General features: G+C 49.2%; 1 protein-coding gene across 36 annotated transcripts in view; it reads right to left on the reverse strand.

Moving 5' to 3' along the window:
• The window catches only part of EPS15L1 (epidermal growth factor receptor pathway substrate 15 like 1), a 121,312-nt gene that overhangs the window by 28,981 nt on the left and 65,228 nt on the right, over positions 1-27,103 (reverse strand). For 28 of the 36 annotated variants that reach the window (XR_013409145.1, XR_003725111.2, XM_077978168.1 and 25 more), the window contains 8 exons: positions 22,291-22,452; positions 21,440-21,637; positions 20,073-20,237; positions 13,135-13,258; positions 11,687-11,737; positions 9,455-9,591; positions 3,345-3,405; positions 2,309-2,391 (listed from right to left, as the gene is read on the reverse strand). Coding sequence is in view for 33 of the 36 variants with exons in the window: in XM_077978168.1 (XP_077834294.1) it covers positions 2,309-2,391; positions 3,345-3,405; positions 9,455-9,591; positions 11,687-11,737; positions 13,135-13,258; positions 20,073-20,237; positions 21,440-21,637; positions 22,291-22,452 (981 nt within the window). In the remaining 3 variants the exon portion in view is untranslated. Of the gene's footprint in view, positions 1-155; positions 1,454-2,308; positions 2,392-3,344; positions 3,406-9,454; positions 9,592-11,686; positions 11,738-13,134; positions 13,259-20,066; positions 20,238-21,439; positions 21,638-22,290; positions 22,453-27,103 lie in introns of those variants that run through there. The other 8 variants (XM_028839734.2, XM_077978162.1, XM_077978157.1 and 5 more) reach the window with 3 other exon arrangements.

Consider the following 27,103-nt stretch of genomic DNA (forward strand, 5'->3'; position numbering starts at 1 on the left):
ACTCTGGGCTGTGACTCTCCTCAGCAAAGCCACACAGAGGTAAGGTGCTTCAATTCAGGGACTTACAAAAGGGCCTCCCCGCCCTGCTCAGATGGGGAAAAGTTGATGATGGTTTGTTTTTTTTTTTAAAAAAAAAAAAAACACCTTCTTGCCACTTTCATTTCCCTTAGCATTTTATTTATATCCACAATGTTGTTCTTGAAAAACAGAAAGGTAACCAAAAAGGAAAAACCGAGTTACAAGGTCAGGGTTGAGCTCAGAATGCGGCTGTACAAGTGTCATGAAGGCAGCTGACGGAACGGTGGAATCAAAACAAGATAGTATTGGAGACCCATTTTCCACAGCTCCGTCCAACTCTGTCCTAGCCTGGCACCGCCAATAGGAAGTGAGACCAGCTCTGAAATCACAGCTGCATGTGTGTGAAGAGCCCCTGGTTTCAGGGCCCAAGGACAGGCAGAGGGCGGTCATTAGACCCCGGCCCTAGTCCAGGTTCTGCTAGCTCCCCGCTCTCCACTCACAGTGAGAGGAGGAAGCCAGAGCCAGCCTCCCAAAGGAAGAGGAGTCCATATGCGACAACCAGAAACGACCAGTACCCCTGCCTTAGGGACTGCTGCCACCGTGTGGCCAACGTTTCCTGCTTTCGGGAGATGGTTTCCTGCCTGCCCAGGAGCCTGTGCAGCGGCCCCTAAATCTCCTTCCCCTGGTGCCCTCCTGGCCAGTCCCAAACCGTGTCACAGCGTGGCATGTAAGGGATGGAGGCCTTCTCCGTGTGCTGGAAGGAGGGGGTGCCACACCAGGGCCTCTGGGCTCCCTCTGCCCAGGCTCATCTGTATAAACACACACCCTGCCTCGGTCAGAAGTGGGATTTGCTGCGTCGCCAGGGCACTCACACACGCGTCTTTGAAAACCTGAACAGAATCTCAAGTGCTTCTCGGAATCTGTGTTCTGTGATCACAAGTTGCGACCGCTGCCAACCACAAGATGCCCAGAGACTTGTTTGCTCCACCAGCTGAGTGAACACGGGGCAGCCCAGTCACACTGGCACCTGGGGACCCGGGCATGGGGCCGGCGGGGTGGGGAGCCCCAGGGGGCCTCATGCCTGGGGCATGCATCTTCCAGGTACTCCTGGGGCTCCCTCCCCTCACCACCTTCAGGCTGATAGCAGCACCCACAGACACTGGGCCCAGCTGCTCCAGGGGACCCCCCCACCGGCCACCCCTTACCACCTGGGCCATGGGCTCTAGGAAGGGGGCTGTATTCTGCTTGTGGCCACTGCCTCTTCCCGCAGCGTGGACGATGCCTGGGCCTCTGCAGGTGGAACGCGTGAGGAAAGCAGGCCCCTGCAGCCCCCTGAGGACAGAGCCCATCCACCCCTGCCTGGGGGCTACCAAGAAGGGACAGAGTGGATGCAGGTGTCAGGGACGGGGCACACCTCACCTGCTTTTCTTCATTCCTGCCAAAGAAACACGCTCCTGGCTCAAACAGGGAGATATACAATTCACAAGGAAGCACAGTAGTGCCTCAGCCCCGGCCTCTTTCCCACTCACCATGGCCCCCATTTCCAACTTTCCAGCAGTTTCTTCTGGAAGGCACCTCAGTCGTAAGGGGCTTCTATTGTTATTTCTTGACTTGTTCATTCTGGACGTTCCCTGTTGAATTCTCTATGCTACCTTAAAGATTAGCTCCAGCCACACTGCCAGCCCCTGGAGAAGCCCTACAGCTGTCTGGGACCAGAGTCACAGTGAGTTCAGGTCACCGTGTGGTGAGGGCCGGACGCAGACGGGTCCAGTCTGGTAACGAGTCTCGCTGCTGTCCTCCTTCAACAGTTCACTCCTCACCTGTGGATCTGTCTGCATTTATTCACGGAGCCTGGCCCTCACTTTTCAACACCCCTCGAAAGTTCTGTCACACGGGCGGCTCCGAAAACTCGCTGGCCCGCTTTCCCCGGATGCCTTGCACCTGCGAGTCTGCTGCCCACGGCCCTCTTGAGACGCCTGTGCCCAACGCCTTCTTGAGTTTCTACTTGGCCATGGCAATGACTTCACCATCTGAGACCCGATGGTCGTGAGACACCAGTGGGAGCCGGGGGAGCCCAGGGCACTTTTGCCACTGGGATGAGTCAGGGCTCACCCTGAGGGACTGAAGTGCATCGGATCACAGCCATGGGTGCTTTCCAGGCCTAACCTTGTATTTGAAAGGTGCCGGGGAGATACATACGTGACATGAACAATTACGCCTGGCAGCCCACACCATGACAAGAGGCACAAACACACTAGCAGAGGCGCGGGAGCTCCGTGGAGGGCTTTACCTTGGACATCTGGCTGAAGTCGGCAAAGCCTTCAGCACTATTGAAGGACCCACTTCCGAAGGGATCTAAGGTTCCAAAGGGATCTGCAATTGGCACCAACAAAGTCAGAGTTACAGGTCTTTAAGAGACACACCTTCTGGGGTGGAGGGAAAATGCTAGATGGCTCCTGAACCAGGAGACTCAGGAAGGCTGCATTTATTCATTAGACACACGTGTGTGCATGAAGGTCCCTCAGCAAGGCCTGCCTGCCCACGCTGGCGCGACGAGACGGTTTCTCACCGTGATGACCGCTCTGGGAGGGCCAGCATCATTCACGGTCATCGGAAGAGTGACAAGTTGCTGTAGGGGCATGGCCCCTGGGTCCTGCTGGGTCTCACTGGGTCAGGAGGGGAGGAGCAACTCCAGGGTGACCGCCACCCACACGATTTATGCAAGGCGGTGTCTTTGGATAGAAGTTTTTGCTGTGTTTTCTCCTCTGACCTGGAAGGGATTTGCCTAGAGTACTGGATATACTCGCCTATGATCCGCCCCGCACAAGCTGCAGGACCAAGCAGGGCCTGTTCCCAAAAGAAAGGGGGTGTCCACAGATGCTCCCATTGCGTAAAGGCTCGAGCATGCATCTGCGAGTTCTACACTGTGAGATGAGGTTCCTTCAAACACAGAACCCACAACACAGGCCACTACCTGGGGTCAAATTTTGGATTTCTTTTAGGCAGAAAACCCAAAGATACAAACCAAAGATTTATAAGGAGGAGTGAGTAACAGTAGTTAATATCACTGGTGCTATTACTGAATTCCTACTGCGAAAATTCCCTTCCAGAAAGATGCCAGCGCGTGCCGTGCCTGGGAAGAGGAGCAGCAGCAGATGCTTGTTTTGGCCTAATGGGCTCAGGCCAGGATCTGGGTGCCACTGACTAATGACACAAACACAGAGGCCACATTGGCTTTGGGAGTGAAAGTGTTAACTGGGCGGGGAGGGGAGGCTCTGCTACTGCCCGAGGAATAGTCAGGAAGGAAAATAAGCCATGGGTCTCACCTGATCCTTTTGAGGAGACACTGGAGGATGAAAAGGGATCACTGGATTCAAAGGGGTCGAGCTGAGTGAAAGGAGAGAGGAAAGAGTAAAAAGCAGTTCATTTGTTCCATCACCCATTCATTCAACCAGACTTTCCTGACGTTGAAGTACAACATCCAGTGCCAGGCCGGAGGGAAAGTGGAATGATTAAAACTCAACCCAGGCAGAGTAAAATCGCAACAGATCAACCCTCCTGCATATAGCACCTATCGACCTGGACAGAATACCCCCAAAATTACAAATACAAAAAGCAGTGGCCTGAAGGCTGGGAAGTGAACAAGGCAGGGAGAAGACTTTGGAGGAGAATTTGAATGTGGCAGAAGAACACAGCAGGAGGCTGAGTTTCCACTCCGCCAGCTACAGCAGGAGAGCACAATGCGGGTGCCTAAGATTCTGGTAGAATCTGAACACCGGAGGATGGAGCCCAGAGACAACCACTCCCGGGAAAAGGGAGGGGAATCAGGATGGAGGGGCAGAGATGTAAGCCCTGAACTTCATGATCCACTCTCCCCCTGTCTCAGGCTGGTCCCTGCCCATGCAAGCCTGGGGGGACTCAAGGCAGCCTGCAGCTGAGGCCACAAGAACTGAGCCGGGATTGGAGCTTCTGCCATCTGCTGGAGAGTGTCTGCAGTGTGAGTGCCACCAAGTTAACTGTCTGCTGAAACAAATCCATTCCTGCTCTTTGGAGAAAACAGACTACAGTCTGGACACAGAACACTCACCATGCATCAGATACATTTCTAAACATACAAAGAACTGGAAAAATGTGACCAATTCTCACCAGAAAAGACAATCAGCATAGCCAATCTCAAAATAACCCAGATGGTGGAACTCTGAGACAGGGACAACGTAAAACGGTGATTATAACTGTGCTAAATGAGGAAAAGGAAAATACACTTAAAATGAATGAAAAGACAGGCGACCTTAGCAGAGAAACAGAAAGTATACAAAAGAAACAAATGAAAGTTCCAGAAATGAAAAAGTCTATCTACAATAAAAACTTCATCGCCGGGGGCAGTGGATCACCCGAGGTCAGGAGTTCAAGACCAGCCTGGACAACATGGCAAAACCCCGTCTCTACTAAAAATACAAAAATTAGCCACGTGGGCGAGGCACAATAGCTCACACCTGTAATTCCAGCACTTTGGGAGGCCAAGGCAAGTGGATCACCTGAGGTCAGGAGTTCGAGACCAGCCTGGCCAACATGGTAAAACCTGTTTCTACTAAAAATACAAAAAATTAGCCAGGTGTGGTGGTGGACACCTGTAATCCCAGCTACTTGGGAGGCCGAGGCAAGAGAATTGCTTGAACCCAGGAGGCAGAGGTTGCAGTGAGCCGAGATTATACCATTGTACTCCAACCTGGGCAACAACAGTGAAACTCCGTCTCAAAAATAAATAAATAAATAAGCCAGGCTTAGTGGTGCATGCCTGTAATCCCAGCTACTCAGGAGGCTGAGGCAGGAGAATGGCTTGAACCTGGGAGGTGGAGGTTGCAGTGAGCTGAGATTACCCCACTGCACTCCAGCCTGGGCGAAAGAGCAAGACTCTGTCTCAAACAAACAAACAAACGCTCCATTAGGTTAGCTAAATAACCAGTAATAAAAGAAAGAGTAAGTGAAGTTGAAAACAGAACAGTAGAAATTACTCAATCTGAAGAAAAAGGAGAAAAAAGAATGAAAAGATAAATAAATAGAGCCTCAGGAACCTGTGGGACAATAACAAAGGGTCTAACATCCATGTAACTGGAATCCCAGAAAGAGAGGGGAGAGAAAATGGGGCAGAAAAAACAAATTAGGAGAACTGACAGCTGAAAGCTTACCAAATTTGTTTTGTTGTTGTTGTTCTGAGACGGAGTCTCGCTCTGTCACCCAGGCTGGAGTGCAGTGGCGCAATCTCGGCTCACTGCAACCTCTGATTCCCAGGTTCAAGCGATTCTCCTGCCTCAGCCTCCCAAGTAGCTGGGATTACAAGTGTGCACCACCACGCCTGGCTGATTTTTGTACTTTTAGTAGAGACAGGGTTTCACCACATTGGCCAGGATGGTCTTGAACACTTGGCCTCAAGTGATCCGCCCGCCTTAGCCTCCCAAAGTGCTGGGATTACAGGAATGAGCCACTGAACCCAGCAATGAAAACTTACCAAATTTGTTGAAAAGCATAATTTACAGATTGAAGAAGCTGAGCAAAGCCTAAACAGTATAAACACCAAGAAAACTACACCCAGAAACTTCAAAAACTACTGAAAACCAAAGATAAAGAGAGAATCTTGAAAGTAGCCAGAGAAAAACCATCTATTACATACAGGATAACAATGAAAGAATACTCCTCTCCACCGGGCGTGATGGCTCACACCTGTAATCCCAGCACTTTGGGAGGCTGAGGCGGGTGGATCACGAGGTCAGGAGATCGAGACTATCCTGGCTAACATGGTAAAACCCTGTCTCTACTAAAAATAAAATAAATTAGGTAGGCATGGTGGTGGGCGCCTATAGTCCCAGCTACTTGGGAGGCTGAGGCAGCAGAATGGCGTGAACCCGGGAGGTGGAGCTTGCAGTGAGCTGAGATTGCGTCACTGCACTCCAGCCTGGGCAACAGAGCAAGACTCTGTCTCAAAAAAACAAAAAACAAAAAACAAAAAAAAAAAACTTCTCATCAAGGACAATGGAGGCTGGAAGGCAGTGGAAAAACACGCTAAAAGTGCTAAACGAACAAACAAAAGCCCAACAACCTACATCAAATGCAACGTCCTTCAAGAATGACAACAGGCCTGGCACAGTGGCTCATGCCTGTAATTGCAGCACTTTGGGAGGATGACACGGGCAGATCACTTGAGTTCAGGAGGTCAAGACCAGCCTGGCCAACATGGTGAAACTCCATCTTACTAAAAATACAAAAATTAGCCAGAAATCCCTTGAACCTGGGAGGCAGAGGTTGCAAAAAAAAAAGAGTAACAGCCGGGTACAGTGACTCAAGCCTGTGATCCCAGCACTTTGGAGGGGCTGAGGGAGGAGGATTGCTTGAGCCTAGGAGTTTGAGACCAGCCTGACCAACATATAGAGATCCAATCTCTACAAAAAATAAAAAATTAGCTGGGTGTGGAGGTACATGCCTGTGGTCCCAGCAACTTGGGAGGCTTAGGTGGGAGAATTGCTTGAGCCCAGGAGGTTGAGGCTGCAGTGAGCCAAGATCACACCACTGCACTTCAGCCTGAGCAACAGAGTTAGACTCTGTTTCAAAAATAAAAACAAAAAAGTGACAATACAGTCGATTTGCACTATAAGAAGTGCTAAAGAAAGTTCTTTAGGCTGAAGGAAAATGATAATGGAGGGAAATCCACTCTTCAGAAAGAAATGAAGAGTATCAGAAATGGTACATATGTGGGTAAAACTAAATGGCTACTTTTTTCCTTTTTCTTTAAAATAACCACAATGGATTAATGCAAAAATTATAAGGGTCTTATGGAGTTTCTAATGTATTTAGATGTATGATATTCACATGACGGCTATAACATAAGACACGCTGGCTGTAAGGGTGGGTGGACAAATGGTTGCAATTTTCTACATTTTACATGAGATAATACAATACTAACCTCAAGTAGACTATGAAAAGTTAAAACTGTACACGGTATTTCCTAAGCAACCTCTAAACAATCATTAAAAGAGGTATGATTAAAATAATAAAAGGCCAATAGATAGAATTCCAAAAAACATTCAAACAATCCAAAAGAAGCCAGGAAACAAAACATGGGATAAAAAGCAAGCAAATAATAAAATAGTAGAGTTAAACCATATCAATAATTACATTAAATGTTAATGGACTAAACATTCCATTTACAAGGCAGGGACTTCTGACCGGATAAAAAAAAAAAGCAAGTCGCAACACTACGCTAGTTACAAAAGACATCTATCAGTTTTAAAGACCCAGGTAAGTTGAAAGTAAATGGTTGAAAAATGATATATCATATAGTGAATAACATGAGGAGAATGAAGTGATAAAACAGACTTCAAGACAAAGAACATCACCAGAGATCAAATGGGAACCTTTTATAATGATAAAAAGGTTGTTGTGTCAGAAAGACACAACAATCATAAACATCTATGCACCTGACAGAGCTTCAAAATACACAAAGCAAAACTTGACCAAATTAAAGTGCAGTATGAACAATTCCACAATCATAGGAGAACGTTTAACACCTCTCTCTCAGCCATTGGTAGAACTAAAAAAGGAACAAACAATGAAGACACACATAATCTGAACACTATCAGGAAGCTCAACCTCGCTGCCATTTGTAGAACATTACACCCAACAACTAGATACACATTCTTCTCAAGTGTACATGGTTTGTTCACCAACATAGGCCATAAACAGCAACCCTTGATAAATGTGAAGGTATTGAAAACATACAGAAAATGTTCTCTAATAACAAATTGAATTAAAAATCAATAATAATAGTATTATAATAGACCTAGGAGAAGAAGCCAAGTGTCTGGAAATGAAACAACACACTTTTAAGTAATCCATGGGTAAACAGAATTCACAAGGGAAACTGGGAAACATCTCAAAACTGAATGGCAATGAAGAGACAAAGTACTCAAATATATGAAATACAGGTAAAGTAGTGCTTGCGGGAAATACGTTGCTTTAAATTTATACAGACGCTCCTTGACTTACCATGGGGTTACGTCCTGATAAACCTATTGTAATTTGAAAATATCTTAAGTCGAAAATGTACTTAATATCCCAATAAACCCATCATAAAGCAAAAAATCATAAGTCGAACCAACATAAATCCAGACACTCCTTGACTTATGATGGGACTGCATCTCAATAAAACTACTGTAAAATCAAAAAACTGTAAGTTGAACCATCGTAACTCAGGGACCGCCTGTACTAGAAAATGAAGTCTAAAATCAATGAATGAAGGTTGGAGCTTAAGACATTAGAAGAGCAAGGTAAACCCTAAATAAACAGGAGTAAGGAAATAGAAAAAATAGAAATAGAAAAGAGAAAATCAATGAAATAGAAAACAAGCAGTAGAGAAAAATGAAGCCAAAAGTTGGTTATGGAAAAGGTATGGAGAAGGTCAATGAAACTGGTAAACAGATCACCTATACCAGGAATGCTACAGGTCTTAAGGACGTTAAAAAGGGGCCAATAAGAAAACACTGCAAATGAATCGTTGCCTTCAAAGAGCTCCAAGCGCTAAAGACCAAAAGGTCCACAGGGAGTGAGGGAGGTGGGCACCAGGGCAGCAGGAGCCCTGAGGAGGAGGGATAAGTGCTCGTCTCTGAGCAGGCCCTGGGCCTGGGTTGCAGCCTAGAAAACAGAAAAAGGCTATGAAGCAAGCTCACTCCATCATTAAAATCCTCTCCTCCATCACCAGAGACTGCTTTTTTTTGTTTTGTTTTAAAATCCAAGTTGACAGCTATTTAACCCAATCTCTTAGGCATAATGTGCAAAACGCCCGGTGTCTGCCATGCCTGCGGATGGAAGCACAGGTGTGCTGGAGTTGGAAACTGGAGGGTCAGAGTTGGCTGATGCTCTCAGGAGACAACACCAGGCAAGGCAGTCGGGCTGAGACGCCTGCACTTACTCCTGCCGTGACAGGGGCACCCACCAAGGTGACTCTAAGGTCCCCACCAGTGCTGTGTGTTACAAGGACCGTGTGGGGTGGCCGGGGCCGTGCAAGTATGTGGTGCTTGTTTGATTTAGTCTTTTTTGGGAGATGAGGGGCAGTGGAGGCAGATGACTAGAGTTGAGGGGTGGAGATGGGGATAGAGGAATAAGAACTGTGGGTGACATCCTCCTTGCCCTGATGTGGGGCCACTGGACAGCTGACTGAACCTTGGGGCTCACAGGCGAGTCACTGCAGTGACTAGGCCAGACAGCTCCCTCACTCAGCAGGAATGCAATCAGCCTGGGATACCAGCTCCCAGAGAACAGGCACCAAGGCCCATACTCGCAGGCACCACGTACACTCCACGAAGGGAAGGAGGCCTTCGGGAAGTGCCACCCTCACACACATAGAGCAGGCGTGCGGCTCTCCCAGGCAACGTCCCACCCCACTCACCTTCGAAGGTAAGGAAGGGTTTTTCATGAATGGGTCCGAGGTAAATGGGTCATTCTTTGTCTGTTTCTTGAAGAAGTCGTCGGTGGCAGAGCCACGGAATGGGTCACTTTCTTTGAAAGGGTCCCCTCCAAATGGATCTAGAAGGAAAAATGCCCCGTGAGTAAACATTATACCGAGTGAAAGAACCCAGGCATAAAAGGACACACCACAGAATGATGCCGTTTACATGGAATTCTAGAAAGGGAAGAACGCTAGTGATGTAAAATAGGGCAGTGGTGGCCAGGGCAGCCTGGGGAGAGGGTGGAGGGTGACAACAAACAGGCCTCAGGAATGACCGAAGTGTTCTCAAATCTCACACAACTGTGCATATTTGTTGAAACTCATCTTGTTACATAATAAAATAGGTGAATTTTGTTCTGTGTACATTATACCACTCAATAAAATTGACTTTAAAAATAATAATATCCTAGGCCGGGCGCGGTGGCTCAAGCCTGTAATCCCAGCACTTTGGGAGGCCGAGGCGGGTGGATCACGAGGTCAGGAGATCGAGACTATCCTGGCTAACATGGTGAAACCCCGTCTCTACTAAAAATACAAAAAACTAGCCGGGCGTGGTGGCGGGCGCCTGTAGTCTCAGCTACTTGGGAGGCTGAGGCGGGAGAATGGCGTGAACCCGGGAGGCGGAGCTTGCAGTGAGCCGAGATCACGCCACTGCACTCCAGCCTGGGAGACACAGCGAGACTACGTCTCAAAAAAAAAAAAAATAAAATAAAATAAAAATAAAAATAAAAATAATAATATCCTGGCCAGGCATGGTGGCTCATGTCTGTAATCCCAACCCTCCAATCACTTTAGGAGACTGAGATAGGAGGACCATTTGAGGCCAGGAGTTCAAGACCAGCATGGGCAACACAGAGAGACCCCTGCTTGTAAAAACAAAAAAAATAAAAAATTAGCCAGGTGTGGTGGCACGTGCCTGTAGCACCAGCTACTAAGGAGGCTGAGGCAGAAAGGCTGCTTGAGCCCAGGAGGTCAAGGCTGTAGTGAGCTATAATTGCACCACTGCACTCCAGCCTGGGCAACAGAGTTAAACCCTGTCTCTAAATAAATAATAATATATCCTGCAGGAGATGGATATTATAATAATAATAATAATAATAATAATAATGCAGGTAAATCCATAGAGACAGAAAATAGATTAGTGGGTGCCAGGGGTTGGGGGAGGGAACAGGGAGTGACTGCTGATGGGGATGGGGTCTCCTTTTGGGGGGATGAGAATGTTGTGGAACTAGGTGAAGGCAGGTGATCACTGCACAACACTGTGAGTGTGCTCAATACCACTGAAATGGATGCTTTAAAATAGTGACTTTTGGCCGGGCGCGGTGGCTCAAGCCTGTAATCCCAGCACTTTGGGAGGCCGAGGCGGGTGGATCATGAGGTCAGGAGATCGAGACTATCCTGGCTAACATGGTGAAACCCCGTCTCTACTAAAAATACAAAAAACTAGCCGGGCGTGGTGGCGGGCGCCTGTAGTCTCAGCTACTTGGGAGGCTGAGGCGGGAGAATGGCGTGAACCCGGGAGGCGGAGCTTGCAGTGAGCCGAGATCATGCCACTGCACTCCAGCCTGGGAGACACAGCGAGCCTCCGTCTCAAAAAAAAAAAAAAAAAAATAGTGACTTTTACGTTATATAAATTTCACCTGAAAAAAATAAATTGGTCAGGCATGGTGGCTCACGCCTGTCATCCCAGCACTTTGGGAGACCAAGGCAGGCAGATCACTTGAGGACAAGAGTTCGAGATGAGCCTGGACAACATGGTGAAACCCCGTCTCTACTAAAAATACAAAAATTAGCTGGGCCTGGTGGAGGGCGCCCATAGTCCTAGCTACTCAGGAGGCAGGGGTTGCAGTGAGCCAAGATCACACCACTGCACTCCAGCCTGGGTAGCAGAGCAAGACTCCGTCTCAAAAAATAAAATAAATAAATAAATTAGCAGGCAATGTGATCCCACCACACTCCAGGGTGGGATGCAGGCAGTGACTGGACCTAGGGAGGGGAGCCACCTCCAGAAGGGAACGGGACCGAGGATGGGTGTAACATGGATGGACGGCCATCCTTCCCAGTTACATGGCTTCCATCCCGGTGTGTGTGGACACAAGTCCCGCCACGTGAAACTTCTGAGCCAGGACTGGACACAGTCTAAAGACTGGTCCAGGAAACACTGAACTTTACCTGTTGAAGTTGTCTGCTGTTCTGCAAAGGGGTCATTCTGGAACGGGTCGCCTGGGTGGGAGAGGAGAGAAATGCTTATTAGCTTTAGGGCATAGGACGCGGGCTGGGCCCTTGAACACAGCCACCCACCTGCCAGGCCTTTCGTTGCCTTCTACTCCTCCAACGTAGGGAGAGAATGTTATTTCCTTCTCTTGCCCTCCATAGAAATAATATTATTTCTATCCACCTGCCCTCGAAACCTTGGCAAATCAAAGAGGGGGACCTGGAGGAGGCAGCTGTTTCTGGCTGGAATGTTTAAGATGAGAAGGAAGGTACTGGTGGCTGTCCCACACAGGCTGGAGTAGGGGAAGACACAGAGCGGGCTAGAATCCACTCCTCTCTTCCCATGCCGGGTTTCCTTTATCCCATCTGCCTGCCACCTCCCTGGGTAAGAGGACACAGGACCCTGGGCTGTCCCTCACTTCACCACCAGCCCTGCAGCAATGAGGCGGTGGCACCCCTGGGCGTCAGGGGCTGCTGGATTCGCCTCTCAGACCTGGCAGGCTTCAACTCCAAGCTGAAGCTCAAACTTCCACTGTTCTCTCCCCACCTCAGTGTTTTTCTCAGAAATGTACAGAGAGCCTTCCTCCTGGAAACACTGTTTTGCTCTGAAACATGGAGATAAATTAGGACATCTTGTTTCCGGAATTCTTAGTTATTCTTGATTCAGGTGTGGCTCTGGATAGACTCCTAAAATTATCCAGACCTTACGTTTATGTAGGAACCCATGGTTTGCCAGGTACTTTCATGATCATTACTAGCTCTGATTATTTTATCAACCCTGTGAGGTGAGCAAGGAGCAAATTTATTAACCTGCTGAGGGATGAGGAAATTGAAGTACTGAAGAGTTGAAGGGGACTGGCCAAGCTGCTTTCAAATGTGGGTCTTGTGGTGAGCTTGGAACGCTTCCCACTGTGTCTCGATGCCTTGGCTCTCTGGTTAACAGGGTGAGATAAGAAGCTTAAAAGGCATTCCTGCCGGGCACGGTGGCTCACACCTGTAATCCCAGCACTTTGTGGGGCTGAGGTGGCTGGATCACCTGAGGTCAAGAGTTCGAGACCAGCCTGGGCAACACGGTGAAACCCCGACTCTACTAAAAATACAAAAATTAGCCGGGTGGGGTGATGGGCGCCTGTAATCCCAGCTACTCGGGAGGCTGAGGCAGGAGAATTGTTTGAACCCAGGAGGCGGAGGTTGCAGTGAGCCGAGATTGCGCCACTGCACTCCAGCCTGGGTGACAGCGAGAGTTCGTCTCCAAACAAAACAAAACAAAACAAAACAAAAAGGCGTTCCTTTCCCCCTCCATTTCAGACTGTGGCATGTCCTTACTTTTCTAGCCCTTCAACCATTCTAAATTTGACAGAAAACACACAGTATTTCAATGAGAAAGTGGGTAGCAAGTGAGATACCTTTGAAGGGATCAGCTCCTTTAAATGGGTCAGATTTGAAGGGGTCTTCTGTCTGGAAAGGATCCGGATGCAGCTCTTGCGTGTTGTTGCTAAATAACAAGGCTTTATTTTTGAAAGGATCATCCTATAATTTTGTGAAGAAACAGGACAAGGATTTGATTATTTCTGAGTTAAAGCAAAGGACGGAATTCCATACTTAACTCACATTTCCACTTTGAGTAGCATGACCCTAAAAAGAATGATTCAGCCAGGAGTTCGAGACTGGCCTGGGCAACATAGCAAAAGCCCATCTCTATAAAAACAAAAATTTAAAAATGTGGCCAGGCGCGGGCTCATGCCTGTAATCCCAGCACTCTGGGAGGCCAAAGCGGGCGGATCACCTGAGGTCAGCAGTTCAAGACCAGCCTGGCCAACATGGTGAAACCCTGTCTTTACTAAAAATACAAAAAATTAGCTGGGGGTGGTGGCAGGCACCTGTAATTGCAGCTACTTGGGAGGCTGAGGCAGGAGAACTGCTTGAACCCAGGAGGCGGAGGTTGCAGTGAGCTGAGATTGCGCCACTGCACTCCAGCCTGGGTGACAGAGTAAGTGAGATTCTGCCTCAAAAAAAAAAAAAAAAAAAAAAAAAAAGGCCAGGTATGGTGGCATGTACCCATAGTCCCAGCTACTTGGGAGGCTGACTCACGAGATTGCTTGAACCCAGGAGGTGGAGGTTACAGTGAGCTACGATTGTGCCACTGCACTCCAGCCACAACAATGCAAGACCCTGTATCTTTAAAAAAAAAATAAAGATCACTGAAGAAATATGAACTGGAGTGAATAATAATGTTCAATACTGGTTCATTGGTCGTGACGAATGTACTGTATGTGATGCGACTAACAGGAGGAACCAGGTGTGGGATATAGAGGAACTATGCACTATCTTGCAGTTTTTCTTTTTCTGAAACAGGGTCTCACTCTGTTGTCCAGGTTGGAGTGCAGTTGCATGCTCATGGCTTACTCCAGCCTTGACCATTTGGGCTCAAGTGATCCTCCCACATTGGTCTCCTGAGTAGCCGGGACTACAGGCGTGCACCACCAAGCCTGGCTAATTTTTATATTTTTTGTAGAAATGAAGTATCTCACTATGTTGCCAGGGCTGGTTTTGAACTCGTGAGCTCAGCTGATCCTCCCACCTCAGCCTCCCAGTGTGCTGGGATTATAGGCATGAGCCACCACACCTGGCCTATCTTCGCAATTTTTTCATAAATCTAAAAACTATTCTAAAATAAAAGTTCATTAAAAAATCATTGAGTGGAAGCAACTTCAATGTCCATTGATGAATGAATGGATAAACGAAATGGAAAAACAAAATTTTTTTCTGAGTCAGAAAAAAATAATGAATTTGGAAATGTCATCAAGAAAATTGTAAAGAGCCACACAACAGAATCTGATCCAGACTTCAAAAGGAAGCAAATTCTGACACATGCTCCAACATGGAAGAACCTTGAGGACAGGATGCTGAGTGAAATAACAGTCACAAAACGATGCACAAGGTATGACTCCTCTTCTATGAGGACCATAGAGCCATCACGTTCACAGTGACAAAGTAGAACAGTGGTTGCCAGGGGCTGTGGGTAGGGGGATGGGGAGTGGGTATTTCATGGGGATGAAAACGTTTTAGAGCTGGGTTCCACAACAATGTGAATACACCTAACACTACCGAACTATACACTTAAAGACAGTGAAGATGGTCAAGTTTATGTCTTTTTTTTTTTTTTTGAGACAGAGTTTCACTCTTGTCACCCAGGCTGGAATGCAGTGGCACAATCTTGGCTCACTGCAACCTCCACCTCCCAGGTTCAAGTGATTCTCCTGCCTCAGCCTCCCGAGTAGCTGGGATTACAGGCGCACGCCACCATGCCCAGCTAATTTTTGTATTTTTAGTAGAGACGGGGTTTCACCATATTGAGCAGGCCAGTATTGAACTCCTGACCTCAAGTGATCCACCAGCCTCGGCCTCCCAAAGTGCTGGGATTACAGGTGTGAGCCACCATGCCCGGCCGTTTATGTCTATTTTACCTGAAATTTAAACAATATTTTTTTACCCACTGAGTCAGAAAAAAATAATACATTTGGAAATGCCATCAAGAAAACTGCAAAGAGTCACTCAACGACAGCAGCACAGGCCTCATTTCAAAGGTGTGACCTTCCTCAATCATCCTTTTCTCGGTGAGTATGTACCCAGGTGGGTATTTGAGAAAATGGAGTTTTCATACCAAGAAACATGCTGGTTGTTTCTGTGCTATGAGGAAATAAGTACTCATGCAGTTAGAATTACTAGAGCATACACAACGCTTTGCATTTTTTTTAAAGGTGTGTATTTCTAGAAACAAACAGGTTCATTTAAACAAGAAGAAAAAAATATTTACTTTTGAAGAGCACATTTTTGTAGTGGGAAGTAGCCTGAAAAGGGTGGGTTTGTCATATACACGGGAACAATGCAGTTGGTTTAAATAAGGACTCTGTTTTAGTTAATAAAGACACACCCTCAGTGAAAACATGAATGTTTCACTGTGATATTAAAAAAACAGCACAACACCCTCACTGAATTTGGCACACACACTGGCATCCCTGTGTGGGGCTCACACACCAGTCCAGTATTCCAACCGACCAAAACAAAATCATTAAAAAGCTGGGGCTTCCACGAAAATAGGGACAAATGGTTTGGGGCAATGACATCAAAGGTTCAAAAGAAAGTTTCCTGGCAAGGCTGCCACCACTCTGGGGCAGCCAACTTAGGGGTGCAGGACAATTCTGAGAGGTACAGAGTTAAGACGAGCCACTGGTCCAGGCTGTGAATGAGTGAATTAGTGTGAGTGCTTCTTCCTCAGTCCCCGCTTCGGGAGAATGCACCCACATCCCTGCCATCTGATGAACACGGAATGGTTTTTCTTACCTGGGAAACATTAGCTGGAGCCTCCGACCACAGGGTTTTCCCAAGGTGGGGAAACCAAGCCAGGTTCTTAGACAAGTTAAGTACAGATGTCCACAAGCACCGCAGCTGGAGACAGTGCTGAGTGGACGTCAGGTGCTGACCACCACAAGACACACACGCCCAGCGAGCATCTGATGGGGTTCTCGGACGCAGACAAAGATGGAGAAGTCCTACTCTAAGGAGGCCAGGAGGCCCACGTGGAAACTCCGCCTCTCACACTGCTCCATGGAAGGAGGAATGTATTTGTTCCAGAAGAAAGAGAGGGATCATGACCTGGATAAAGCAGTGAGTTAAGAATGCCAGTCTGACCTCAGAAGGAAAGCTTCTATTTAGTTTGTTTGTTTTTAAAGGTAGGATCTCACTGTGCTGCCCAGGCTGGAGGGCAATGGCTATTCAATCAGCATGGGAGTTTTGACCTGCTCCGTTTCTGATCAGGGCAGGTTTACCTCTCCTTAGGCGACTGGTGGTCCCCTGCTCCCAGAAGGTACCGTACTGATGACTTAGTGTAGACACCCAATGAGCATAGCACACTACAGCCCAGAACTCCCGGGCTCAAGGATCCTCCTGCCTCAGCCTCCCAAGTAGCTGGGCCTACAGGCACTCGCCACCATGCCTGGCTCTATTTAGTTTTTCATTGGCATTTATTTATAAGGTTTTCTTTTTTTTCAGTGTTTTCAGTCATCACTTGGAAGACTTCCAAATAACAGTTAACAATGGCAGAAAAGAGACTTAAGGTTCTGGGAACGCAGGTTGCAAGCCCCCTACACTGATAGTCAGGCCTGCAATCCCTTTCTCAGGAGTCACTGGCCTGAAACCACAATCACTCCTTCCCCTTCTAAGGGGAAGCCTGAGACCCCAGCAGGATTCAGGAGGTCAGGGTACCTAAAGGTGGTTTTGATTCCATTGCACAGAATCAGAGTGGGAAATGGGATTTCCCTGTTACAAAGATACCATCCATTCTACCCCCTGCAGACCACCTACCAAGGAGAAAAGACCCATCTGCCAACCTGGGGGACACGAGTACAGCAGACAAAGGCCAGGATGAATGACACGGCCCTTCGCACAGATGTAGTATCTTGAACAAGTTCAGCAACCAGTGTGAAGTAGTGCCCTTCTTAGGAAATACACATGGTAACTCTGAAAGGGGGCTCAAGAAGCTTCTGTGACATTCCTGCCTTTAGAGGAGTGCTGGGCAGCAGGGGTGTGCTGGGAATCAGTTCTCTCAGAGAAAAGCCCTGGTTTAGAGCTTCTGCCAATTCCTGTGGTATAAACAGTCTCACTGTGGTTGATTTCAAGTTTCCAAGCAACCAGCTCACAAGTTCCTGTTTTTTGTTTTTTGGGGTTTTTTTAAGAGATTGAGTCTCGCTGTGTCACCCAGGCTGGAGTGCAGTGGCACACACCTGGCCTCAAGCAATCCTCCCACCTCAGCCTCCCAAAGGACTGGGATTACAGGTGTGAGCCACTGTGCCCGGCCAGTTTCTATTTAATAATCGGTTCTGGAAAGTCAATAAAAACTGGCTCCAGCATGCCACTGGGGCTGGATGTGACAGATGATCCAACCTTTCTTAATCTGTCCTCAGTAAGACCTAAGTCTGGGATGACTTATTAGCTTCTCTCTACAAGTTGATTGGATGGTGAGCAAGAGGCCAATATTCTCATAATCAGATGAGAGACAAGAAATAAATATGGTTTTAAGAACCCTGACTTTGGCGGGGTGCCGTGGCTCACGCCTCTAATCCCAGCATTTGGGGAGGCCGAGGCGGGCGGATTGCCTGAGGTCGGGAGTTTGAGATCAGCCTGGGCAACACTGCAAAACCTCGTCTCTACTAAAAATACAAAAATGAGCTGGGCGTGGTGGCACGTGCCTGTAGTCTCTGCTACTTGGGAGGCCGAGGCAGGAGAATCACTTGGACCCAGGAGGCCGAGGTTGCAGTGAGCTGAGATCGTGCCACTGCACTCCAGTCTGGGAGACAGAGTAGAGACACTCAGTCTCAAAAAAAAAAACAAACAAAAAACCCTGACTTTTGAGATAAAGTCACACTGCGTGAGTTTCACATGGAATTTAGTAACTTGAGTAGAACTGTCCAAACATAGGAAGTTTCAGATGTACCACTGTGGATACACTATTCTTAGGGACTTAAAATCCCCAACTTCAACCCACAAGGGAGAACTAAGGCACCTCTCCCTCAGCTCTGAAGCAGTCTTGAAGTGTTCAGGAGTAAACAAAAATCTCTCTTCCAAGTATTTATTAAGAAATAGAAACAAGTCAGAAAAACGCTTTAAAAACTGTATTTGTACAACAAGATAAAGACAGTTTTTCTTTCGGACGCCGGTTGCAAATTTCCATGTAACATATCTTATATCTACATTCCCAAAGTAATTGTCTCTCATGTAACCTTTGCCCTGCCCAAAAGATGAACAAAAATAACAAGAAAGGTAAAAATCTGTCTTTGGAGTTGGGGGAATCACTGGCCTCTTGCAAACTGCCACTTCACTGCCAACTTTTATCCAAGAAAACCGGTTTCTAAAAACCTGCAAAAGGGACGTTGATGAGGAAGCTGTTCCCTGAACGAAGACTGAGCAGGACAAGCCAAAAGCAGTGCCAGGGGACAATGCCAGATGGGGAAAGTAGGAGCCGGGTTGTGAGGCGGAAACACACACGCCAAGAACAGTCAGGGAGCAAAGCGAGAAGTTCTGGCTTCTCGTAATTCATGAAGGATGAATGCTCATCGTTTAAATTTAGACGATAAAGCTGAAGATGACGGGCCCGGGGGCGGCTATGGAAGCCACCTCATTACGAGTCCACGAGAAAAGAGAGTATGGGAGGAAAGAGGGAGGCAGTACACCCAGTGTGGGCCAGACACAAGAGACAGATGAGCTCGCCAGCAGGGCCTTCCCAGCAGCCCAGGGGATGCGTGTGCTTCCCCATAAATCCTTGGGACTGAGGACTCGGCTGCTGAGAAGAGGAACAAGTCAAGCATTGAACATAAAGAGGCAAGTGTGGTGTTTAGAGAGCATGAGCGCTCACTCTTATTCCAGGGAGGAGGAGGAATCCATGACGAACACAGACCCAGGAGCAGAAGGGCTCCAGGGAGGAGCCCGGGGAGAGAGGGTGGCAGCACGGAGAGAGCTGCTCGAGGCAGCAGAGCACCAAGGAAACATCCAGACCGCGCGGCCCAGCCCATCCGCTCCCGCAACAGCACCAAGACAAAATGGGAAGCCGCATGTCCCCAGGTTTGAGGCTGCAGGGGCAGACTCTGGCATGAACAGGGGGGATGTGACCACCTAGGAAAAGATCACACCTGTCTTGGTATCAGGGGCTCGAGATCTCTCAAAAATCTAGGGGGCCAACAGTCCCCTGCCCCAGGCCTGATCACAACTCTAAGGTCATGAGATGGGAGTAAAGTGCAGAGGTTTTTAAACATAATCAAAATTTCAGGAGAGGCCAATTCTTAGTTGAAACAGGAACACCCTGGGAGGGCTGCCTGCCATTATTTCCTCATCTTTAGCAACACATTTGCTTTTCAAGGTGTTCCTTGTGGAAACACACATATACATAGACACATACCCCTCAGATGTCCCCTGCCCCCGATCAGTAGAATGTGGGGTTTCCACAATGAGTAGAAACGGATCCAATTTTGGTTAAGTTTGAGAAGCCCTCTGAATTTGGGTGGTTGGCCCAGTGTAATGCTGCCGCAGAGATGGAGCGCTTTCAAAACAGGTTTTGAAAGGATCCTGGCCTATCTTGGACTTTGTTCTGGAAGCCAGGATTCAGCATGGCCACCTGTGCCAGGCTGCGAGGCTTGGTGTGAACGCACAAAGTGGCAGCAAAACCAAGAGACAGCCGCCTGCGCTTGGATGGAACCAACGTTGGCCATGAACAGATCTGGCGGGTGGGATGTTCTGCTGTCACACCCGGGGACCAGAGCCCCGTACTGTAATACATTTATTCAACCTTTACCATGGCTCCAAAACCGCCCCTCTCTGCCAGGGAGACGCCTTCGCTCAGGTCGGCCAGGTCGGTCAGGCTGGCGCCATGGGCTCCATCGAGCACCTGGTCATACTGCTCCAGGCTCCTGTGGGCCTCCTGGCGGCTTTCGTGCAGCTGGGAAAGTTTGCTCCTTGCCTGTGCAACAAAGACATCATCAGCATTAAACAGGGTCAGGAAAATATGTCAGGAAAGACTTTTTTTTTTAAGACACAGGGTCTCACTCTATTGCCCAGACTGGCGTGCAGTGGAGTGATCATAGCTCACTGTAGCCTTGAGCTCCTGGGCTCAGAAACTCCTCCTGCCTTAGCCTCCTGAGTAGCTGGGACTACGGGCGCACGTCACCACCTATATTTTTGGGCAACATACCGAGGCCCCATCTCTACAAAAAATGTATCTTTTGTAGAGATGGGGTCTCACTATGTTGCCCAGTCTGGTCTTGAACTCCTGGCCTCAAGTGATCCTCCTGCCTCCTAAAGTACTGGGATGACAGGTGTAAGGCACTGCACTGAGCAAAGCAACATATCTTTGCTCCTGACACCCAACTACAAACTCTAAGGGAAAGTAATCCTACAGATATTAACCATAAAGCACAAGAAAAGGCAGTAAATCTCTGAGCAGTCCATGTTTATGATCAACTGTGGCCTATAAACTGGCTAACAGAGCACAGAGAGAGACCGGTTCAATTGGGAAAGGAAGTGTGCCTGGCCACTCCCAAACAGGCCGAGGGCCTGTGTCACAACCACTCTGCAGACTGGATGCCCAGGGCCAGGACAGAGGCCTTCAACTACTGCCCACAGGAGAGCAGGGAAAGGCAAAAGCTGCAGGCCACGAGAAGCCAGCACCACCCTGGACTGGGAGGAGGGTGGGGGCACCCCAGACAGCTTCGAGAATGGGGGTCCTGCATGGTGCGATGCTCCAGGGTGGTGCCTCCTGAACACACCAGTGACTGCAGAGGACATCTGTTCTCTTGCCCAGGGACAAAGGAGTCATCTCTCTGACTTTGTCCCTCTTGTTTGTGTGAGGACCAGGCTGGAAGGAACCCCAAGGTCTCTCCAAATGAGTCATTAATTAAAAGTTCCCACCCCGCCCCGCCTACTCCCTGAAGATGCTGTGTGCTCAGGAAAGGAAAGTGAACTCCTCCAGGCAATGCCAACACCCTCTGGAACATGCCCTGGGGAGTTCTTGGCCCTGCGCCTCCAGGCCAGCACCACGGCCTCCCAAAAGAGACCTTCACTAAGTAACAAGGGTGAGAGCAAAGGAGTCCAGCAGTGGCAGCCTCAGCTCTTGGGGCTCGCTGGTCCATGGCATGTGGCAGGGACCCGGCTCCACAGAAGCACCTGGTTGATTTCATCTTGCGTTGACTTCAGGGACTTGATAATGGTTTCCAGCTGGACTCGCCCGGCCTGAATGCTCTGCTCCAGCTGGGTTTCCTCCTGCTGCAATCGGTTCAGCTCCGACTTGGCTCGGTTCAGATCGTCTTCCTGGGACTTTAAGTCCGATTCCTGAGACTGGATTTGCGTTTTCAATGATGAGATCTGAAATGAGATGTTAAAAGATGTTAAAGGGATTCACAGTGCATGATGAAATGGGACTCCGAGAAAGAACTCATAGCCCCCATCCCTGAAACAAGCTAACCCAGGGAGGCGGACACCTAACCCAGGCCCAGACACCTGGCTTCCTTACAGGCCTCTTTCCACACTCAAAACAGAGACACAGAAAAGGCAGACGGGCTCCTCCCGCTGTGGCTAATGGAAGATCACTTTGGAATAATGAGGGGCATGACCAAGCATGAACGATCTGTCCATGACCCGGGAGACTGAGCATTCCCATAGTTTTCTGAGGTTGCAGCCTCTGGAATCTGTGTGGAGCCTCAGAGACACCCGAGGAGGGGAGACAGGCACCCTGGAACTCCCTGTGTTGTGGGGCACAGGCAGGGTGGGGTGTGTTCAGGGCACAGGTTCACAGGGACCAAGGCCATTCACATATACAACCTGACTTCTAGGAGCACGGCGGGTGGCCAGGAAGTCAAGCCACTGGTGCTCGGACACTTCCGCGTGGTATTTGGAGCAACTCTATTGACCCAGTAGGATGTCTAAGTGTTGTGTTCTCAGGTAACATGAGCGCAGGGGAGCCCTCGGGAACCCCTGCCCATGCGCAGGGCGCTGCCCCGGACGTGGCTGGGACCCACCATCTGAGTCTCGTCCTGGCACTTCTGCCGGACATCACTCAGCATGTCTCGGAGCTTGGCCTTCTGCTGGTCCATCTCGTCCAGGCGGTCTTGAGCATCCTGTTTCTGAGCCTCAAGCTCCTGCAAACTGCTTGTTTCCCGGTCTAGGTCATTTTGTAATTCCTAGGGAGGAGTTGCAGGGATTTACGTGAGGATGGGAAAAATGAAGCATGTTCAAGATAACAGGAGGGCAGCCTGGGCCAGAAGCCCCAGGGAAGCCTCCGAAACCACGTGGCAGGACGGTGCTCAGGGCCAGCATTCCGTGCACACCCACGGCCAATGTGTGCCTCTTGGGCTGGAGGCCCGGGTCCACTCTCTCAACAGCTCCCTCAGCAGGTATTTCTCGATGGCCTGACAGGCCAGGTGCCAGAGAAGGGGCTGGGTCCCCGTGAGAAAAAGGCCCCAGCTCCCGGATGACTGTGGAGGGGAACATCACCCAAACACAAATAAACGGGGACAAGTGGCACCAAGGGGGTCACAGGGAAACTGCAGTCACACCTTGTGGGCAGGGAAGATGCCCACAAAAGCAACATTTAGGGTGGTGCCAACAGGTGAGCAGGTGTCAGGCAGGGGAAGGGCCAGGGGCAGAGCCTGGTGGAGGGAACCACAGGGGCCCTGAGGTGGGGGGATGTCGCACTCCAGTTGGAGCAAAAGGGAACGGGCCGAGCCATCAGAGGCTGCACCCCACAGGCCACGCCAAGGAGATGGTGCTGGGCTCTGCAGTGGGGAGGTGGGATGTGCAAGCGTGGGAGGCAGGACATCATGATTCTGTTTCTGAAGCTCTCTCTGACCCCGTGGGATGGATCCAGATGGTCAGCCCGAGGCTCTACCGCCCCATGATTCCACTTCCAAGAAAAGCATCCTGGAGGCATATGACATGTGCAGAGGCACACAATGTCTTTGACAGCAAAATCCGTAAACAATGCAGATGTCCATGAGGTACTGGCTGGAAGGTTCCAGCACAGCCCACACTGTGGGACGCTCCTTGGCCATGGAACAGGATGGCGCCAGGTGCTCTGCCTTACAGTAGGACAAGAGCACATTGCATTTGTGTGAACAGGAAGGGAAGGGTATGCCTTTCTGGAAGGCCCCCACCCCAAGGAGCTCATAAACAGCACCTCCAGGGATGGGGGCACCCAAGGAGAGGGCAGAGGCTTCTCACCTCCTGATTTTCAACTGTGCAAATGCATTATCTGTCTTTAAGATAAATAACCAAAGCTGAAATAGCACAAACGGGCATTGTGAGAAGCCCCCTCCCTCCAGCTGCCATGTGGAGCATGATACAAGGGGCTATCAGGACGCAGGAACTGCAGGGGCCTCGTGTGGGGTCCAGGGAGAGGCAGCGGCAGCCCAAGGTGGTGGTCATGAGAATGGACAGGACGGGTGGGTTTGCGGGGAGCCATGGCTGGGCGGTGGGGCTGAATCCCAGAGCCGGTCTGGGCTGCTGGGGTGGCTGGTGCCTTAAGATAAGAAAACCAGGGGTGGCCCGGGGTCTCCTCACTACAGGGACAAAGACGTCATGGCACTTCCCTGCTTCAATGGGCAAATCATGCCTCAGGAAGCTGGGGTGTCCGCTCCTCAGCCTCCCTGCCTCTGGCCTTTCACTTGAGGGCTGGATCTGGAGGGGACAATCAGGGTCACTTCTGGACATGTTCGACAGGAAACTCGGGAGAAAGACTCCAGCCAGTGTGCCAGGAAGGGAAGACGCTGGAAACACAGTCAGGCGTGTCAGCATCAAGGTGGTATTTAAACATGTGGGAATGGGTGAGGTGTCCAGTGGGAGGCACGGGGAGAGCCTGAGGTAGCCCAATGCTCCAAGCGATGCTCCCACCAGGGATGGAAGCCTCTAGAGCCTCCTAAGTAAAACCCTGGCCCCACCACCGGGTAACGCTGGCAGCAACTCCCTGATGTCCTGGGCCTCAGGGTTCTAGTTAGGGCCACACTGGCTCCTTCCAGGCCACAGCCCATGGCTCCAGGACACCAGAGGCTCCAATGCCTTTGGCCTGCCCAGAGAAGGTCCCTCCTTTACGTCCCCCTCAAACCAAAGATGACAAAATGTGTATACCACACACTTCATGCACAGAGCAGAGAATATTTGCCCAGAAGAGGCATGACAGGAGGACAAGAGGGAACTCACTGGCCACGTGCCATGTACTGAATGTCTGCTGTTGAAATTCTCACCCCCAAGATGATGGTATTAGGTGTGGGGCCTCTAGGAGGTGATTAGGTCATAAGGGTTCAGCCCTTGTGAGTGGGATTAGTGGCCTTATAAAAGAGGCCCCTGAGAGCTGCCTCAATCTTTCCACTGAGTGAGGACACAGCAAGAAGGTGCTGCCTATGAACCAGGAAGTGGGTCCTCACCAGATGCTGAATCTGCAGACCCCTTGATCCTGGACTTCCCAGCCCCGTGAACTGCGAGCAGTAAACTTCTGTTGTTTATAAACCACCCAGTGCATGGTGTGCTGTTATGGCAAGCTGAATGGACTAAGACACACACGACATGTCAGTGTCTGCAGTGACAAAGGTGCTCAGGGTACCTCACCATTTCTCTAAGAGGGTTCTCACAGTCTAAATCCCTCCTCAGAAGCTCCTGCCCTGCTCACTCTTGGCTCTCCCTTACCTTTCTTCTCCCTGCTCCCCAGCATTTTCTTTTTTTCTTTTGAGACAGAATCTCACTCTGTCACCCAGGCTGGAGTGCAGTGGTGCAGTCTCAGTTCACTGCAACCTCCGCCTCCTGGGTTCAAGGGATTCTCAGGCCTCAGTCTCCCAACTAGCTGGGACTACAGGTGTACACCACCACGCCCAGTGGTTGGTTGTTTTTTTTTTTTTTTTTTTGATTTTTAGTATAGACTGGGTTTCACCATGTTGGGCCAGGTTGGTCTTGAACTCCTGGCTTCAAGTGATCATCCGGCTTTGGTCTCCGAAAGTGCTGGGATTACAGGTGTGAGCCACCGTGCCCAGCCTTCTTTTCCTCTTCTTGATTCTTGCTTTCTCCCTCCCTGATATATAAATCAATAAAACTGAAATACACAATTGTTTAAACCTTGCTGGGTAATTTTTTGCACATAGTTTCTCCTGCATTTAGGAAACTGAGCTGCAGTTTCCTTCAGGGCAGTCTCTGTCTTCCCCCTTCATTGAAAAAGGTCATTGTTCAGTCAGGCCACAGCGCAGCCAACCTCCGTGACGTGACAACTCCTGGATTCCCCTAGACACTAGTGGAGACCCTAGGCCAGAAGGGGTGGCTGCTGATGGGATGGGGCTGTGTCTCCAAAACCCTGAACTGAGGCATCAAGTCTAACAAGTTTGGGGGTGAACACTGAATAACTGAAACAGAGTTAGTTGTGGGAGTCAGGGGTGTGGGGTGGCCACATCTAAGGGGAGTAATGGATAAGGGAGGGGAAGATGGGAAGAGGGTTAGGCCCGGTGTTACCTGGACACCAGGTAACAATAGTGTGGAACTGAAGGAATCTGGACCTCATTCCGTAATGGAGAAGGAGCCACCAGAAAGTCCCAGAGGGACAAAGATCCACCAGCTTGAGGTTAGGAAGGGGAGCAAAGAAAAGACAAAAACAACCCCGAGAGGCCACGGAGTCCACACAATCCCTGTCAGAATCCCAGCTGGCTTCTTTGCAGAAACAGACCAGCTGATTCCAAAATTCATACGGGGCCAGGCATGGTGGCTCACGTCTATAATCCCAGCACTTTGGGAGGCCAAGGCAGGCAGATCACCTGAGGTCAGGTGTTTGAGACCAGCCTGGCCAACATGGTGAAACCCAGCCTCTACTAAAAATACAAAAATTAGCTGGGTGTGGTGGCACGCACCTGTATTCCCAGCTACTCGGGAGGCTGAGGCAGGAGAATCACTTGAACCCAGGAGGCAGAGGTTGCAGTGAGCTGAGACAGCATCACTGCACTCCGGCCTGGGCGACAGAGTGAGACTCTGTCTCAAGAAAAAAAAAAAATCATATGGAAACACACAGGACCCAGAATAGCCATGACAATACCGACAGAGAAAAAAAAGATGGAGGATGCCCATTTCCTGATTTCAAAACTTCTACAGAGCTGCAGTAATCAAGCCAGTGATGTAGTGGCATGATGAGATGCAGATAGGTCAATGGGATAGAAATAAATGCACACAGCTACAGTAACTCATCCTTGACAAGGATGCCAGGGCCATTCAATGGGGGAAAGAAGAGTCTCTTCAACAAATGGCGCTGGCCCAGCATGGTGGCTCACACCTGTAATCCCAACACTTTGAGAGGCCAGAGTGGGAAGATCCCTAGAGGCCAGGTGTTTGAGATGAGCCTGAGCAACAGAGTGAGATCCTGTCTCTAAAAAAACAAAGAAAAATGTTTTTGAATTAGCTAGGTGTGGCAGGGCACACCCTGTAGTCCTAGCTACTCAGGAAGCTGATGCAGGAGAATCCCCTGAGCCCAGGAGTTGGAGGCTGCAGTGAACAAGAATCACACCACTGCACTTCAGCCTGGGCAACAGAGCGAGACTCTGTCTCTAAAAACAATTTTTTTAAGTAAAATAATAAAAACAATGGTGCCAGGACAACTAGATGTCCACATGCAAAAGAATGACGTTGCATCCCTGCCTTATTCTATATACAAAAATTAACTAGAAATGGATCAAAGACCTACATGGAAAAGCGAAACTATAAAACTCTTAGAAGAAAACACAGGGGTGCGACAGCAGCAAAAAAATAAACTGGACTTCACCAACATTAAAAACTTGTGCTTCAAAAGACACCATCGAGAATGTGGAAAGA

The sequence above is a fragment of the Macaca mulatta genome, chromosome 19, assembly GCF_049350105.2.
Source record: "Macaca mulatta isolate MMU2019108-1 chromosome 19, T2T-MMU8v2.0, whole genome shotgun sequence".
Lineage (NCBI taxonomy): Eukaryota > Metazoa > Chordata > Mammalia > Primates > Cercopithecidae > Macaca > Macaca mulatta.